The following is a 17986-nucleotide window of genomic DNA, read 5'->3' as shown; positions in this document are numbered from 1 at the left end:
GTCTGTCTGTCTGTCTGTCTGACTGACTGCTTGTTTCCCTGCCTGCCTGCCTGTCTGTCTCTGTCTGTCTGTCTGTTTTTCTCTCTCGACAGTGCCTTGAGTAAGTGTTCACACCCCTTGACTTTTCCACGTTTTGTTGTTACAGCCTGAATTTAAAACAGATTGAGATTTTCTGTCGCTGGCCTACAAACAATAGCCCATAATATCCCAGTACAATTATGTTTTTAGACATTTTTTACAAATAAATAATAAATGAAAAGCTGAAATGTCTTGAGTCAATAAGTATTCAACTCCTTTGTTATGGCAAGTCTAAATACGTTCAGGAGTTAAAATGTGCTTAACAAGTCACGTAATATTACATGGACTCACTCTGTGTGCAATAATAGTGTTTAACATGATTTTTGAATGACTACATCATCTCTGTACCCCACCCATACAATTGTCTGTAAGGTCCCTCAGTCGAGCACTGAATTTCAAACCCACATTCAACCACAAAGGACAAGGAGGATTTCCAGTGTCTCACAAAGAAGGGCCCCTATTGGTAGATGGGTAAAAATGTAAAAAGCATATATTGAATATCCCTTTGAGCATGGTGAAGTTATTAATTACACTTTGGATGGTGTATCAATACACCCAGTTACAACAAAGATACAGCCGTACTTTCTAACTCAGTTGACGGAGAGGAAGGAAACCGCTCAGGGATTTCACCATGAGCCAATGTTGACCTTAAAATAGTTACAGAGTTTAATGGCTGTGATAGGAGAATACAATGTTGTTGATCCAACCTCAGTTGTTACTCCACAATGCTAAGCTAAATGACAGAGTGAAAAGTTGGAAGCCTGTATAGAATTGAAATATTCCAATACATGCATCCTGTTTGCAATAAGACAGATGTGCAAAAGCATGGTGGTGGCTGCATCATGTTATGGGTTTGCTTATCATCGGCAAGGACTAGGGAGTTTTTTTTGTATTAAACGAAAACCGAATAGAGCTAAGCAGGCAAAATCCTAGAGGAAAACCTGGTTAAGTCTGCTTTCCAACAGATACTGGGAGACAAATTCACCTTTCAACAGGACAATAACCTTAAACACAAGGCCAAATATACACTGCAGTTGTTTACCAATACTACATTGATGTTCCTGAGTGACCTAGTTCCAGTTTTGACTTAAATTGTCATGAAAGTCTATGGCAAGACTTGAAAATGACTGTCTGGCAATGATCAACAACCATTCTGACAGAGCTTGAAGAATTGGAAAAAGAATCATGTGCAAATGTTGCACAATCCTGGTGTGGAAAGCTCTTAGAGACTCACCCAGAAAGACTCACAGCTGTAATCGTTGTCAAAGGTGATGTTATTGACTCGGGGGTGTGAATACTTATGTAAATGAGATATTTCTGTATTTAGTTTTCAATACATTTGCAAAGCTTTCTAAAAACCTGTTTTCACTTTGTCATGATGGGGTATTGTGTGTAGATGGGTGTGAACACACAATTCAGTCTATAACACCATAATTAGGGATTAAGTCAAGGGGTATGAATACTTTCTGAAGGCACTGTGTACAAAGCAGTACTCTGCATGACCTTGAAACAAATGAGTTGGGCAGTTGACAGGTCTTTATCTTTTAGTCTTTTTTCAAAACTGAATTGGGAGGTTACCCCTAGAATGTACAAAATAAACAAAACAGAACAACTTGAGTTTGGACTCAGCATGTTTTTTTATGTCCTTCCTCTCCCCAGAACCCTGAGACGCTAACCAGGAAGATCAAGTTGTGGGACATCAATGCCCACATCACTTGTCGCCTGTGTGAGGGGTACCTGATAGATGCCACTACTGTCACGGAGTGCTTACACACTTGTGAGTACCTGCCGATGGAACTCATACACAGTCTTCAGATAGTAACACTGCTCTTGTATCTTTATGAGGGCTTCATGCATAAGGTTTCATACAAGAATATACATTTTCGTTGTCACAATAAAGTGTAATCACAACAATCAAGCAAACCTCCCCACAAAGTAGTTGTAGTAATGATAGAGATGTATTTGCGTGAATGTCAGTGGCAACGCAAGTAATGTAGTAGGTCAGTCATGCCCTAGAGGGAGCCATTGTACAACACGTGGAAAGTCTTCATTTACCAAATGTCAATGTAGAGTGTACAGTAGATAGCTTTAATCATAATCCTCTGGTGAAAATGACTTTCTCTCAACCCCCCCAGACATGAAGCAACGAGACTCACATTGTCCAAAAATCTCTCTCTCCAAAAAGCTTCACTTTTTTAGAACCTAAAAAGATAGGAGAACAAGGCACCCATAATGCTGATCATGGAAGGGGCGTGTCTCTCTGTGTGTCTTCCAGTCTGCAGAAGCTGTCTAGTGAAGTACCTTGAGGAGAACAACACCTGTCCCACGTGCAGGATTGTCATTCACCAGAGCCATCCACTGCAGTACATCGGGTGAGTGAGCAGCCTGGACATTAAACCACTTTCCCCTTACCCGCTCAGTGTTGGGTTTCATCAGTGTGCGGCACAGATACTCACCACTAGGGGGCAGCAGCACTGTCCAATGAACAATGTAGTGTCAAAGGAGAGGGGAGTGGAGGGGGAACACACAACAACAGAATACATGCATATATACACACACACACACACACACACACACACACACACACACACACACACACACACACACACACACACACACACACACACACACACACACACACACACACACACACACACACACACACACATTAAAGAGACTGTTGTCCATCTGTTGTCCAGTGTTGGGGCAGTAGGTTCTAATTAGTATTGTGGCCACTGGGATGTTCGCCAGCTTAAATGTCTACCCGCTATTTAGTCATTAGGCATATGCCCCTATTTTAATGGAAAGCCCATCTCGGAGTAGTTGTTTGTTTCAAATAAAAAGCTCATGAATGCCAAACATTTAAACAGGTGAAAGATACATCAGTGCATTATTTTTTTTAAACACAAATCATGGAACAGGTTCAAACTAGGTGTGAGAGGCAGAGATCAAAACAACTTCTACTACTACTGGTGCTGAGAGCATAAAAACACATGCAATCTAACCATATTTCATGCAAATACTTTTGGGCTTATGATGAACTGATACAGTTGTACGACGCTAATATATATGTGTGTGTGTGTGTGTGTGTGTGTATATATATATAATACCAGTCAAAGGTTTGGACACACCTTGTAGAATAATAGTGAAGACACCAAAACTACGAAATAACACATGGAATCATGTAGTAACCAAAAAAGTGTTAAACAAATCCAAATATATGTTACATTTGAGATTCTTCAAAGTAGCCACCCTTTGCCTTGATGACAGCTTTGCACACTCTTGGCATGCTCTTAACCAGCTTCATGAGGAATGCTTTACCAACAGTCTTGAAGGAGTTCCCACATATGCTGAGCACTTGTTGGCTGCTTTTTCTTCACTCTGCGGTCCAACTCACCCAAACCATCTAAATTGGGTTGAGGTTGGGTGATTGTGGTGGCCAGCTCATCTGATGCAGCACTCCATCACTCTCCTTCTTGGTCAAATAGCCCTTACACAGCCTGGAGGTGTGTTTTGGGTTATTGTCCTGTTGATTGGATGGTGTATCGCTGCAGAATGCTGTGGTAGCCATGCTGGTTAAGTGTGCCTTCAATTCTAAATAAATCACTGACAGTGTCACCAGCAAAGCACCCCCACACCATCACACCTCCTCTTCCATGCTTCATGGTGGGAACCACCATCATCCGTTCAGCTACTCTGCGTCTTACAAAGACATGGCGGTTGGAACCAAAAATCTCACATTTGGACTCATCAGACCAAAGGACAGATTTCCACCAGTCTAATGTCCATTGCTCGTGTTTCTTGGCCCAAGTAAGTCTCTTCTTATTTGTGTCCTTTAGTAGTGGTTTCTTTGCAGCAATTCGACCATGAAGGCCTGATTCACGAAGTCTCCTCTGAACAGTTGATGTTGAGATGTGTCTGTTACTTGAACTCTGTGAAGCATTTATTTGGGCTGCATTCTGAGTTGCAGTTAACTCTAATTAACTTATCTTCTGCAGCAGAGGTAACTCTGGGTCTTTCTTTCCTGTGGCGGTCCTCATGAGAGCCAGTTTCATCATAGCGCCTGATGGTTTTTGCGACTGCACTTGAAGAAACTTTCAAAGTTCTTGAAATGTTCTGCATTCACTGACCTTCATGTCTGAAATGAATGATTGACAGTTGTTTCTCTTTGCATATTTGAGCTGTTCTTTCCATAATATGGACTTCGTCTTTTACCAAATAGGGCTATCTTCTGTATATTCCCCCTACCTTGTCTCAACACAACTGTTGGCTCAACCGCATTAACCTCTTGAATCTAGGGGCACTATTTTCATTTTTGGAAAAATAACGTCCCCAAAGTAAACAACTATTTTGTCAGGACAAGATGGTAGAATATGCATATAATTGACAACTTAGGATAAACACTCTAAAGTTTCCAAAACTGTAAAAATATTGTCTATGAGTATAACAGAACTGATATTGCAGGCGAAAGCCTGAGAAAAATCCAATCAGGAAGAGACTCTTATTTAGAAAGCTCTGCGTTACTATGCGTCCCTATTGAGCAGTGAATGAGATATCAACCATGTTCCTTTTTCTATGGCTTCCCTAATGTGTCTAATGTCACAATACATAGTTTCAGGCTTTTATTTAGAAAAATTAGCCTAAACGTCAACATTGCGTCAGTGGTCAGCTGAAGTCTCTCAGAGTGTTTGGTGCGTAAACGACAAATGCGGCCATTGTTTCTCTCTCTCCTACTAAGAAGCCACCAGTCCCGGTTGATATATTATCGAATAGATATTTGAAAAACACCTTGAGGATTGATTATAAACAACGTTTGCCATGTTTCTGTCGATATTGTGGAGCTAATTTGGAATATTTTTGGGCGTTGTAGTGACCGGAAATTTCCGGTCAATTTCTCAGCCAAACGTGAAGAACAAACAGAGCTATTTCGCCTACAAAATAATATTTTTGGAAAAATTGAACATTTGCTATCTAACTGGGAGTCTCGTGAGTGAAAACATCCGAAGCTCATCAAAGGTAAACTATTTAATTTGATTGCTTTTATGATTTTCGTGACCAGGTTGCCTGCTGCTAGCTAGTCATAATGCTATGCTAGGCTATCGATAAACTTACACAAATGCTTGTCTTGCTTTGGCTGTAAAGCATATTTTCAAAATCTGAGATGACAGGGTGATTAACAAAAGGCTAAGTGTTTCAAAATATTTCACTTGTGATTTCATGAATAGGAATATTTTCTAGTAATATTTATGTCCGTTGCGTTATGCTAATTAGTGTCAGTTGATGATTATGCTCCCGGACCCGGGATGGGTAGTATCAAGAGTTAAGAAGGAAAGAAATCCCCCAAATGAACTTTTAACAAGGCACACCTGTTAATTGAAATGCATTCCAGGTGACTACCTCATGAAGCTGGTTGAGAGAATGCCAAGAGTGTGCAAAGCTGTCATCAAGGCGAAGGGTGGCTACTTTGAAGAATCTCAAATATAAAATATATTTAGATTTTTTTAACACTTTTTTGGTTACTACATGATTCCATATGTGTTATTTCATAGTTTAGATGTCTTCACTATTATTCTGCAATGTAGAAAATAGTCAAATAAGGAAAAACCCAAGGAAAAACCCTTGAATGAGTAGGTGTGTCCACACTTTTGACTGGTACGGTATATATATATATATATATATATATATATATATATATATATATATATATATATTATATATATATATATATATATATATATATATATATATATATATATATATAACATTCCTGATACGTCATATTCTCCCAAAAATGAAGGGTATGTGTCATCATCGAGCATTAGGAAATCTTGCACATTGCATATTTAAGCGAAAAAGTAATTGAAGCTCCATCCACCCCCACGTCCCTGTGCATCCAAGGGTTCTGTCAAAAAGTTGTCGCACCTTGATGTGTTTAGGCGAGTCAAAGTTTGGCTACCGCCGTGGTAAGGGGTCGGCTCTCGCTGGCCTTGGGGAGAGAATCAGCTAATTGTGGTCCTGAGCAGCAAATAGATGGAATGACCTTCACTCCAGACGGCAGGAACACCACATATATTTCCAGGGTCCTCGTGCCATCACAACACACCCCACTGGGTCCTGTTAGTCACAATGCTTTTCAGCTCTTGAAATAGAGTATGGTCACTGCTGTGCTGGGCAGTGGTTGAGGCTCTGAGTTTAGCTGTCACTCTCGCTGTTTCATGGTAAAGGGTGTTCACACATCAAGCATATGCTGCTGACATTTAGGAGGTGTGTGTGATCAGCATTTATGTATTTAATCTTTTTACAAATCCAATGATCTTACCTGTCTCGTCAACGTCAGTTACAGTAAAGTAAAAGCTTCCGAACAAGACCGAGTAAGCAGGGTATAACATATCTTAAACTGTCAGTATAAATTGTTAGATTTCTCATTTCTAGATTTCATCTCTTTTCCTCTAGCCATGACCGGACAATGCAAGACATTGTCTACAAGTTGGTGCCGGGGTTACAAGAGGGTAATTATCTCATATTGGCTTATCTTCTTCCTTGTCCCTTCACCAATAACATTAAACTTTCACTATTATTCTCTGCCCATACACATCTCTCAACCCTGTTTCCTTACAATCTGTTTGTACCGTGAGATTGAGGCGGAGTTACTGAATAACTAACATCCCAAAGCACATAGCCCTGGAATATCTATCAAGGATTTGACATGTGCATTCACTGACGTATCTGAGGGACTGTAATGAGAAAAATACTGCTCCATATCAGACTTAAAGAATCCCTAGTGACAGGCACCTTCAGCCAAAGCAAGGCCTTAATTCTCCCTTGTGTCTCTCTCTCTCATTCCCTCCTCCCCACTCCTGCAGCGGAGATAAAAAAACAAAGAGACTTCTATCAGAAGCTGGGAATGGAAGTGCCCGGGGACATCAAAGGAGAGCTGTGCAGCATGAAACATCTAGATCCTCAACGCAATGGTACAGCCCAGCTCACCTTTCCGGAACCTAGGCACACACATCTCATCATATCCGCCCTCTATTTTCCTACCACTTAGTATCACCTTGTTTCTTGATTCAGCCCAACCCAATCAGTGTGAGAAAGTGGCGGTGGCTGTAATGCACGGCCGCATTCCATCCCAGCCCGACTCTGAGGGTTTTTGTAAACGCGTGCCCAGAGGGTCGTCACAGAGCAGACCTAATCGCTTGCTTAATAACCTTTCTGATTTCTTGTAATTAACGCTCAAATGGAAGTGGAACTGCTCTCGTGCTACCCCCCCCCCCCCCCGCTTTCGCTGTAGGTTGGGCTGAGCCATGGCTAACACACTTACATTGACAGAATCCTAGCAGAAATTAATCCCTTGTCTGCACTCACTGCCCAGCAAAACAGAGATAGTGTGGAGCTCGTGGGCTAATGACAGACGGCAGCTCCTGCTCCCAGATTTCCTGAGAGCCAAACCCCGAAGCGGGGAATGACATGAACGTGCTAATGGATGCATCTATAATGGCACCTTCACTTCAAGGGCTCAAAAAGGCTTTCACTGTCATATTTTTGTTCTGTCTATTTGTCTCACTGTTGTGTTCTCTTTCTCTTACTTGTTATCTCTCGTTTCGTCTTTCTTTCTTCCTCTCTCGCTCTTTCTCTTTCACATGCCGACTCTTCACGACAATATCCTCCGTGAAGACAAATATGTTTTTTAGATGGTCAACAAGTTATGTAAAAGCTAATTCACTGAGAAAAATACATTCTCTGTGACATGTCGTACTCAGATTAGCCCACTCGTTTCTCTGTGACATGTAGTACTCAGATTAGCCCACCAGTTTCTCTGTGACATGTAGTACTCAGATTAGCCCACCAGTTTCTCTGTGACATGTCGTACTCAGATTAGCCCACTAGTTTCTCTGTGACATGTAGTACTCAGATTAGCCCACTAGTTTCTCTGTGACATGTAGTACTCAGATTAGCCCACCAGTTTTTCTGTGACATGTCGTACTCAGATTAGCCCACTAGTTTCACTGTGACATGTAGTAGTACTCAGATTAGCCCACCAGTTTCTATGTGACATGTAGTACTCAGATTAGCCCACTAGTTTCTCTGTGACATGTAGTACCCAGATGAGCACACCAGTTTCTCTGTGACATGTCGTACTCAGATTAGCCCACTAGTTTCTCTGTGACATGTCGTACTCAGATTAGCCCACCAGTTTCTCTGTGACATGTAGTACTCAGATTAGCACACCAGTTTCTCTGTGACATGTCGTACTCAGATTAGCCCACTAGTTTCTCTGTGACATGTCGTACTCAGATTAGCCCACTAGTTTCTCTGTGACATGTAGTACTCAGATTAGCCCACCAGTTTCTCTGTGACATGTCATACTCAGATTAGGCCACTAGTTTCTCTGTGACATGTAGTACTTAGATTAGCCCACCAGTTTCTCTGTGACATGTCATACTCAGATTAGCCCACTAGTTTCTCTGTGACATGTAGTACTCAGATTAGCCCACCAGTTTCTCTGTGACATGTCATACTCAGATTAGCACACTAGTTTCTCTGTGATATGTAGTACTCAGATTAGCCCACCAGTTTCTCTGTGACATGTCGTACTCAGATTAGCCCACTAGTTTCTCTGTGACATGTAGTACCCAGATGAGCACACCAGTTTCTCTGTGACATGTCGTACTCAGATTAGCCCACTAGTTTCTCTGTGACATGTCGTACTCAGATTAGCCCACCAGTTTCTCTGTGACATGTAGTACTCAGATTAGCACACCAGTTTCTCTGTGACATGTCGTACTCAGATTAGCCCACTAGTTTCTCTGTGACATGTCGTACTCAGATTAGCCCACTAGTTTCTCTGTGACATGTAGTACTCAGATTAGCCCACCAGTTTCTCTGTGACATGTCATACTCAGATTAGGCCACTAGTTTCTCTGTGACATGTAGTACTTAGATTAGCCCACCAGTTTCTCTGTGACATGTCATACTCAGATTAGCCCACTAGTTTCTCTGTGACATGTAGTACTCAGATTAGCCCACCAGTTTCTCTGTGACATGTCATACTCAGATTAGCACACTAGTTTCTCTGTGATATGTAGTACTCAGATTAGCCCACCAGTTTCTCTGTGACATGTCGTACTCAGATTAGCCCACTAGTTTCACTGTGACATGTAGTAGTACTCAGATTAGCCCACCAGTTTCTATGTGACATGTCATACTCAGATTAGCCCACTAGTTTCTCTGTGACATGTAGTACTCAGATTAGCCCACCAGTTTCTCTGTGACATGTCATACTCAGATTAGCACACTAGTTTCTCTGTGATATGTAGTACTCAGATTAGCCCACCAGTTTCTCTGTGACATGTAGTACCCAGATTAGCACACCAGTTTCTCTGTGACATGTCGTACTCAGATTAGCCCACTAGTTTCTCTGTGACATGTAGTACTCAGATTAGCCCACCAGTTTCTCTGTGACATGTAGTACTCAGATTAGCCCACCAGTTTCTCTGTCACATGTAGGATTCATATTAGCCCACTAGTTTCTTGTCTTTAAGACTCGATAATATCAGCGTTTACAATCAGAGCACTGTCCAATCGCCTTATTCCTAGAATTATTCCCAAAATGGAAACAATGTCCACTTTATACTTAGTGTCATTGAGTTATTTTCAGATTGGCTGAAGGTGAATCGTATCCAATTTTCCCTCACTTGAACGGCAATCACTCTGTTTACACTTGAGATTATCTCAAGCCTTACCGCCAATCCCCTTTGGGATGGGCTGTGAAGAGCGAAGGGAGAACAATAGAAGATGGGCCCCAGTCACATCGCCAATCAGAGAGAGGGAGAAAAGGGCTGTCCACAAACAAGGGGCTACCTAATCAACGGAGCTCAGATAACGTCCCTCGTTTTGCCGTCACGACACTGACTCAATTGACCCCGATTGGGAGATTGTCATGGCCCTTTCTACCAAGGTGTTTCCCATCACAGTGACCCAAATCGCTGTAGCCAACAATAGTATGTTTTGTTGAACAAGACTATGTTCCCCAGTTTAGCTACCCCGGTGTGTGGAGAAGACTCTTTTCTCTCCTCCTGTTGCCAGTGACTATCAGCCCTTACTCTCCAATAACCTTTCTCCAGCTCCAACTCTCCATCTCCTTCCATCTTTTTGAGGAGAGGGTCAAATGGTTCCCTGAGGCCGATTTAAACCAAAGAAAGGTCTGATGTTAGCTCCCCTCCCCTGGCACAATGGCAAATTAGTGAATGAATGAATCGGTTTGCCTTGATTAATAGGTGTCCTGTAATGGAGGGATATGCTTCGATGGTGGACAAGTCAAGTAAACTGCTTGACACTTTGGGCCACGTAATTGTCTAATAAATGTGCTTCTGCATGAATGGAGACTATAGTTGAATACAGGCCATTAAGTTAATTAGAAAGAAGCATGCCCTATTTTCTGGCATCAAATGAGCGTTGCTTGTGTTTAGCCAACAAAGAGAGCAGGCATGAAAGTCAATTATGTCTTGTCCACAAGATTAAAGGTAACAAAGATTCTGAGTGTCGGTCACTCGTAACTGTCTGTGGTCATTTTGTAGAACGCAATGGCTTGATGAAGTTACATTTGTTAATTTGTTGAAACATCCAAATGATGAATTTAATAGAAACGAAAGAACTTTGGCTTAATAGTCTCTATTACCACTAACTGTTACTTCCCTCATTGGTTGATAACAGGTGAGGTGAAAACAGAGAACGCAGACAAAAAGGAAACGGAGGAGGAGAAACCGGAGGAGGATAACGATTATCACCGCAGCGACGAGCAGGTAGGTGCCCTTCCACCACATGCCCCCTTCATTTCCTGCAGGACAGGAAGGAGTCATCTCCAAGCTCATCTTTCATTTCCTATGTCTGGATGGCATGAAATTACGAGCCTCGTAATGTAAAGTGTAATCTAATCAACATTCTCCTGGGTAATAGGTAATCTTTTGTAATTATCAGTTCACAACATGCTAGGCCTATGGTTGTTTTGAGTCGTAAATCTACAAGTAGACAACCCAGCATGACACACATACAGATAACCCATTCAAAATGGGCAACGGTTTTACATGAATTCCATCTTGATGTCATTTGTATTCAGGTAACTTCTCAGCCCTGTGGATGATATCAATAATGCATAGAGGGCTTTTATTGTAGCTGCATGTCGCCGTCGTATCCACAAACAGTCATTTCAATAAAGGAGCCGTCGCACACTCGTCACGACTGTATAGCTTTAGGAGATTGGCTGTTTACCATTTAGCCATTGTCCCTACAGAGCAATGAGCAACATGTCAGTTTTTGAAAATATGCCCGTCCACACCCAGCCAAGCGGCACGTCGTCTACGCTTGGCTGGGAGATTGAACCAGGGGTCCAAGGTCCCGCTCTTTTGGTATTCAGCAGAGGAATGGAGTGTGGAAAGAATAGCTAATAGGGCAGCTGTAGCTAGGCTCTGTGGATAGAATACAGGGAGGGGTGAACTGCTGTCAAGTGTCAGGTGAGACACAGGAGAGATGGAGAGGGTGAAATGGAGACAGTTGAGGGGAGGATGTGAAAAAGAGATAAAAGAAAACAAATATTTGGAGGGTAGATAGAAGGTCTGTAAGTCACTGTGGATGAGAGAGTCTGCTATGAAATTGTGGAGGAGAGGGAAAAGACGGCGTGAGTGAAAAAGAGAGGATGGAAGGAAGGAGGTGAAGAGAGGAATGAGAGACAGGAGATTAGGTTAATGGAGAGTGAAAGAGAGGACACAGAGGAGGGAGGTCGTACAGAAAGGGATTGATAACAGAAAAGAGAAGGAAAGAGGACAGAGAGGAGGGAGGTCGTACAGAAAGGATTGATAACAGAAAAGAGAGGGAAAGAGGACAGAGAGGAGAGAGGTGGTACAGAAAGGGTTGATAACAGGAAAGAGGACAGAAGGAAAGAGGACAGAGAGGAGGGGGGTCGTACAGAAAGGGATTGATAACAGAAAAGAGAAGGAAAGAGGACAGAGGACAGAGTGGAGGGAGGTCGTACAGAAAGGGATTGATAACAGAAAAGAGAAGTAAAGAGGACAGAGAGGAGGGGGGTCGTACAGAAAGGGATTGATAACAGAAAAGAGAAGGAAAGAGGACAGAGAGGAGGGGGGTCGTACAGAAAGGGTTGATAACAGGAAAGAGGACAGAGAGGAGGGGGGTCGTACAGAAAGGGTTGATAACAGGAAAGAGGACAGAGAGGAGAGAGGTGGTACAGAAAGGGTTGATAACAGGAAAGAGGACAGAGAGGAGAGAGGTGGTACAGAAAGGGTTGATAACAGGAAAGAGGACAGAGAGGAGAGAGGTGGTACAGAAAGGGTTGATAACAGGAAAGAGGACAGAGAGGAGAGAGGTGGTACAGAAAGGGTTGATAACAGGAAAGAGGACAGAGAGGAGAGAGGTGGTACAGAAAGGGTTGATAACAGGAAAGAGGACAGAGAGGAGGGGGGTCGTACAGAAAGGGTTGATAACAGAAAAGAGGACAGAGAGGAGGGGGGTCGTACAGAAAGGGTTGATAACAGGAAAGAGAACAGAAGGAAAGAGGACAGAGAGGAGAGAGGTGGTACAGAAAGGGTTGATAACAGGAAAGAGGACAGAGAGGAGAGAGGTGGTACAGAAAGGGTTGATAACAGGAAAGAGGACAGAGAGGAGAGAGGTGGTACAGAAAGGGTTGATAACAGGAAAGAGGACAGAGAGGAGAGAGGTGGTACAGAAAGGGTTGATAACAGGAAAGAGGACAGAGAGGAGAGAGGTGGTACAGAAAGGGTTGATAACAGGAAAGAGGACAGAGAGGAGAGAGGTGGTACAGAAAGGAGTGATAACAGAAAAGAGAACAGAAGGAAAGAGGACAGAGAGGACGATAACTACCTTTTCTTTTAAGTGAGGTTTTACAACAGCAGCTCAACTCTAGTTGGTAGTAGTAATAACAGCAGGAGAGGGCCATGCATGGCTGGGTTTGGACTTCTCCCGCCATGTCTGCTGGCTGACCTTCTAAAGGTTGACCTTGGGGTGTGAAGGGAAGCCAAGGCAGGCTAATGAGAGCAGCACAATACTGAAACTGAAAGGAAGAAGAACCACGAAAGGAAAATGAATCAGAGCCATGTCTGCTCACATCTGGCCGAGGCACAAACAATTGAATTTGCACATCCAGGATTTCCAGACAATGGAGAGAGTGTATTTGGTGTCAGTTATTTTCAAGGGAAATGAGCTCCCGATAAAAAAAGATACAAGGACTCTGATCTGTTATGTGATCAAAAAAAGTCATTTTTAAACTATAATGACTGACACCATGCTATCTAACTCCAGGATGGTGATTTTGGGCTGCTGAATATGGACATAACTATATTTAAATATTTAAATCTCTAGTCATTGAATCTATAAAGTCATTTCACGTTTTCTCCTTAAACGTTTGATGTCGTCTGCTGTTCATTACACAGCTCAAAAGAAGAGAGAAAAGGTGTGCTCTGCTGCTCCAAAGACCTTCCTTTACTCAATATGCTGGGCTATTGCATCAGTCATATCTGTGAATTTGCTGCGAGTCATACCAGCTTGGCAGTTCCCTAATGATTCCACTAATGTAATGGCCCCGAAGACTGCTGCTGAACTACCATTAACTCTGTCTCCCACTCTCTCAATGCGAAGCCTTCATTTGCATTATAACATTTCCTTCATTGCTTGTTCCATTGAAAACCAGCCATTTACACTTTACAGCAGTCTTTACACTTTACAGCAGCCTTTACACTTTACAGCAGTCTTTACACTTTACAGCAGTCTTTACACTTTACAGCAGCCTTTACACTTTACAGCAGTCTTTACACTTTACAGCAGTCTTTACACATCACAGCAGTCTTTACACTTTACAGCAGCCTTTACACTTTACAGCAGTCTTTACACTTTACAGCAGCCTTTACACTTTACAACAGTCTTTACACTTTACAGCAGTCTTTACACTTTACAGCAGCCTTTACACTTTACAGCAGTCTTTACACTTTACAGCAGCCTTTACACTTTACAACAGTCTTTACACTTTACAGCAGTCTTTACACTTTACAGCAGTCTTTACACTTTACAGCAGCCTTTACACTTTACAGCAGTCTTTACACTTTACAGCAGCCTTTACACTTTACAGCAGTCATTACACTTTACAGCAGCCTTTACACTTTACAGCAGTCTTTACACTTTACAGCAGCCTTTACACTTTACAGCAGTCTTTACACTTTACAGCAGTCTTTACACTTTACAGCAGTCTTTACACTTTACAGCAGCCTTTACACTTTACAGCAGTCTTTACACTTTACAGCAGTCTTTACACTTTACAGCAGCCTTTACACTTTACAGCAGTCTTTACACTTTACAGCAGTCTTTACACATCACAGCAGTCTTTACACTTTACAGCAGCCTTTACACTTTACAACAGTCTTTACACTTTACAGCAGTCTTTACACTTTACAGCAGTCTTTACACTTTACAGCAGCCTTTACACTTTACAGCAGTCTTTACACTTTACAGCAGCCTTTACACTTTACAGCAGTCATTACACTTTACAGCAGCCTTTACACTTTACAGCAGTCTTTACACTTTACAGCAGCCTTTACACTTTACAGCAGTCTTTACACTTTACAGCAGTCTTTACACTTTACAGCAGTCTTTACACTTTACAGCAGCCTTTACACTTTACAGCAGTCTTTACACTTTACAGCAGTCTTTACACTTTACAGCAGCCTTTACACTTTACAGCAGTCTTTACACTTTACAGCAGTCTTTACACATCACAGCAGTCTTTACACTTTACAGCAGCCTTTACACTTTACAGCAGTCTTTACACTTTACAGCAGCCTTTACACTTTACAACAGTCTTTACATTTTACAGCAGTCTTTACACTTTACAGCAGTCTTTACACTTTACAGCAGCCTTTACACTTTACAGCTGTCTTTACACTTTACAGCAGCCTTTACACTTTACAACAGTCTTTACACTTTACAGCAGTCTTTACACTTTACAGCAGTCTTTACACTTTACAGCAGCCTTTACACTTTACAGCAGTCATTACACTTTACAGCAGCCTTTACACTTTACAGCAGTCTTTACACTTTACAGCAGCCTTTACACTTTACAGCAGTCTTTACACTTTACAGCAGTCTTTACACTTTACAGCAGCCTTTACACTTTACAGCAGCCTTTACACTTTACAGCAGTCTTTACACTTTACAGCAGCCTTTACACGTTACAGCAGTCTTTACACTTTACAGCAGCCTTTACACTTTACAGCAGTCTTTACACTTTACAGCAGTCTTTACACATCACAGCAGTCTTTACACTTTACAGCAGTCTTTACACTTTACAGCAGTCTATACACTTTACAGCAGTCTTTGCTTTCGATACGTTACATGGCTGCTGAGTATTTATTTACAAGTTGAGATGATTTTCATGTTAAAGCATAACTCTGGAGAGGCTTATTTGTTTCTGGATCTCTTGATGTTTGAGGGAGAAAGATGGTGGCGTTAATACCCTGTTTCTATTACTCCATCCCCGGATCCCAAGAAATCACCTGAAAATGGCAGGAGAAAGCCATTTTACCAGGGCACTTTGCCTGTGCCTGTATGGCAATCTGAGGAAGAGGCCTGTTGCTGGTAATGCAACATGACTCTTTCAGGCACAGCCTTGCCAAGCCACCTGCGGCTCCATCTTCGTTTTGCCATGCTCCAAAAGTGTGCCACTCTCCATCTCCTGGTGTACTGAGACAATGACATGGCACAGAGTCACCACGAACGATACCTATTCCATTTGGATGGCAAGTCTCATGTGGAATGGTATTTTAAACGTAGGATGGAAAGTGGTTGATGCACTGTATTTTCAGCACAGGAGAGTTAAGATAAGTCATCTGGTCTGCCTTCATGACTGTACTGAGACGCCTGAAAGGAAAATTCAAGTCCCACCTCAGTCATTTTGTAGTTTGTCTTCCCTCCTGCAGGTCAGCATCTGTTTGGAGTGCAACAGCAGCAAGCTCCGCGACCTGAAGCGCAAGTGGATCCGCTGCTCGGCTCAAGCCACGGTCCTTCACCTCAAGAAATTCATCGCCAAAAAGCTTAACCTGACATCGTTTAATGAGGTACGTCGAACACACTTTATGGGGGGGGGGGGGGATTTTTCCTGGTTTACCTGCTGATACTGACCTGGACTCTGTAACATTTGTTCAGTGATAAAGGACCTATTTTTAAGGAGGCCCCAAGATGTGGTTTTGACTAGCTGACTCTTTAAGCCCTTCCCATGCACTTTAAACTGAAAGGTGATCACTTTTAACAAGGCATTCTTGTTCTTCTGAAGGCAGTGAATCTGTATGCACCATCACAAACACTATCAAAGCCTCTCTGCTGTCATTATTTTTCACAAAACGTTTACCATTCACCATATGTTCTGGGGGAAATAAGCTCTTGTAATATAATTTGCATTCTGTCATGTCGTTGTGAGTTGCCTGTCATAACTGTATGGGGGAGATCCTGGGTGTTCAATTAGCCTTTTCTCTCTGGTATCTGTCTGTCATGAAGATGTGTGTGAGTGTGTGTGGGTGGTCTTCACCGCTTCCATCACCAGCGTCCGTAGCGCAATACAGCTGTCGGCTGCTCTATTGTTGTCTATTGAATATTAAGAGTCATTGTTCCAACCAAATCTATTTTCAACGGCAAACACACAGCGGAAGTGTGCGTCAACAGCCCCCGCTGTGTCAAAGCACAGCGCATCACTTTCCCATGGGTTATATTGGTATAGCTGTAAGATAATTGTGGCATCCATCTTGATATTTCAGCAGCCCACATGAGCTGAATGCGTTGCGTCATTCACACCATGTGTCTTATAATTTATTAATTTTTTCTTATAAGTTTTCGAACTTGTTGCCATGTCTCCCAGGCCCCAAACACATCTTTGGATATTGTGCCCATTCTTTCATATTATGATAATATCAATAATTGAATCACTACTCGAATACACGCTGTCTATTATTTCTGTATGTCTTGATGTGGCAAGACGGTTTTAAACTGGCACCAAGGCAAAAACAGCAAGGAAGAAACATCGGGAGACCCACGAGGCGGTGCACAATTGGCCCAGCGTCATCCGGGTTAGGGAGGGTTTGGCCGGCAGGGATGTCCTTGTCCCATCGCGCACCAGCAACTCCTGTGGTGGGCCGGTCGCAGTGCACGCTGACATGGTTGCCAGGTGTACGGTGTTTCCTCCGACACATTGGTGTGGCTGGCTTCCAGGTTAAATGGGCATTGTGTCAAGAAGCACTGCGGCTTGGTTGGGTTGTGTTTCGGAGGACGCACGGCTCTCGAACTTTGTCTCTCCCGAGTCCGTATGGGAGTTGCAGAGATGAGACAAGACTGTAACTACCAATTGGATACTTAATTGGATACCTTGAAATTGGGGACAAAAAGGGAAAAAAAACATAAAAAGAAGGAACAGCCAGCTACCAGTAGGTGCTGCTATGGCAGTGCTGCTTCACACTGGCTTCCTCTCCTCTCTCCCTTTCCACTTAGCCCCTCAGCGTCTGTGTTAGGGAGAGTATTGATTGGCCGAATGCAAATGCGGCCAGCCGCCTCACAGAATATCAAACTTTAATCCAAGGAGGAGGAGTGGATTGGCAAGGCGGCATTTGATTCGTGTTGTCTACAAATACGCTTTTTGTGCTTTTCCAAAAGCCCTCCATGCGCAAGGTGCTACGGGCCCACCGTCAAATATACGGTGCCATCTTTCTTTCCTCTCCAAGAAACGGAGATGGTTTGACGCTGAAAGTGAAAGTGAGAGGAAAAGGAAAGCTGCGGTGTTTGGAGGGTTCATTTTAGAATTCCATGGCAATGGGAGACACAAGCCCGATTCAGAAGGACAACG

At 42.7% G+C, this 17986-nt stretch overlaps 1 protein-coding gene across 1 annotated transcript in view; it reads left to right on the top strand.

Annotated features, from left to right (window-relative positions):
- LOC109864801 (polycomb group RING finger protein 3) overlaps nucleotides 1-17986 on the top strand; it is a 44419-nt gene that overhangs the window by 19695 nt on the left and 6738 nt on the right. The window contains exons 3-8 of the mRNA XM_020452755.2: nucleotides 1738-1855; nucleotides 2354-2450; nucleotides 6532-6587; nucleotides 6942-7049; nucleotides 10792-10880; nucleotides 16077-16214. Coding sequence (XP_020308344.1) covers nucleotides 1738-1855; nucleotides 2354-2450; nucleotides 6532-6587; nucleotides 6942-7049; nucleotides 10792-10880; nucleotides 16077-16214 — 606 coding nt within the window. The remainder of the gene's footprint in view (nucleotides 1-1737; nucleotides 1856-2353; nucleotides 2451-6531; nucleotides 6588-6941; nucleotides 7050-10791; nucleotides 10881-16076; nucleotides 16215-17986) is intronic.

Source organism: Oncorhynchus kisutch, linkage group LG19 (assembly GCF_002021735.2).
Source record: "Oncorhynchus kisutch isolate 150728-3 linkage group LG19, Okis_V2, whole genome shotgun sequence".
NCBI lineage: Eukaryota > Metazoa > Chordata > Actinopteri > Salmoniformes > Salmonidae > Oncorhynchus > Oncorhynchus kisutch.
Note: the sequence above shows the minus strand (reverse complement) of the source record. Positions and strands in the feature narration are given on the sequence as shown.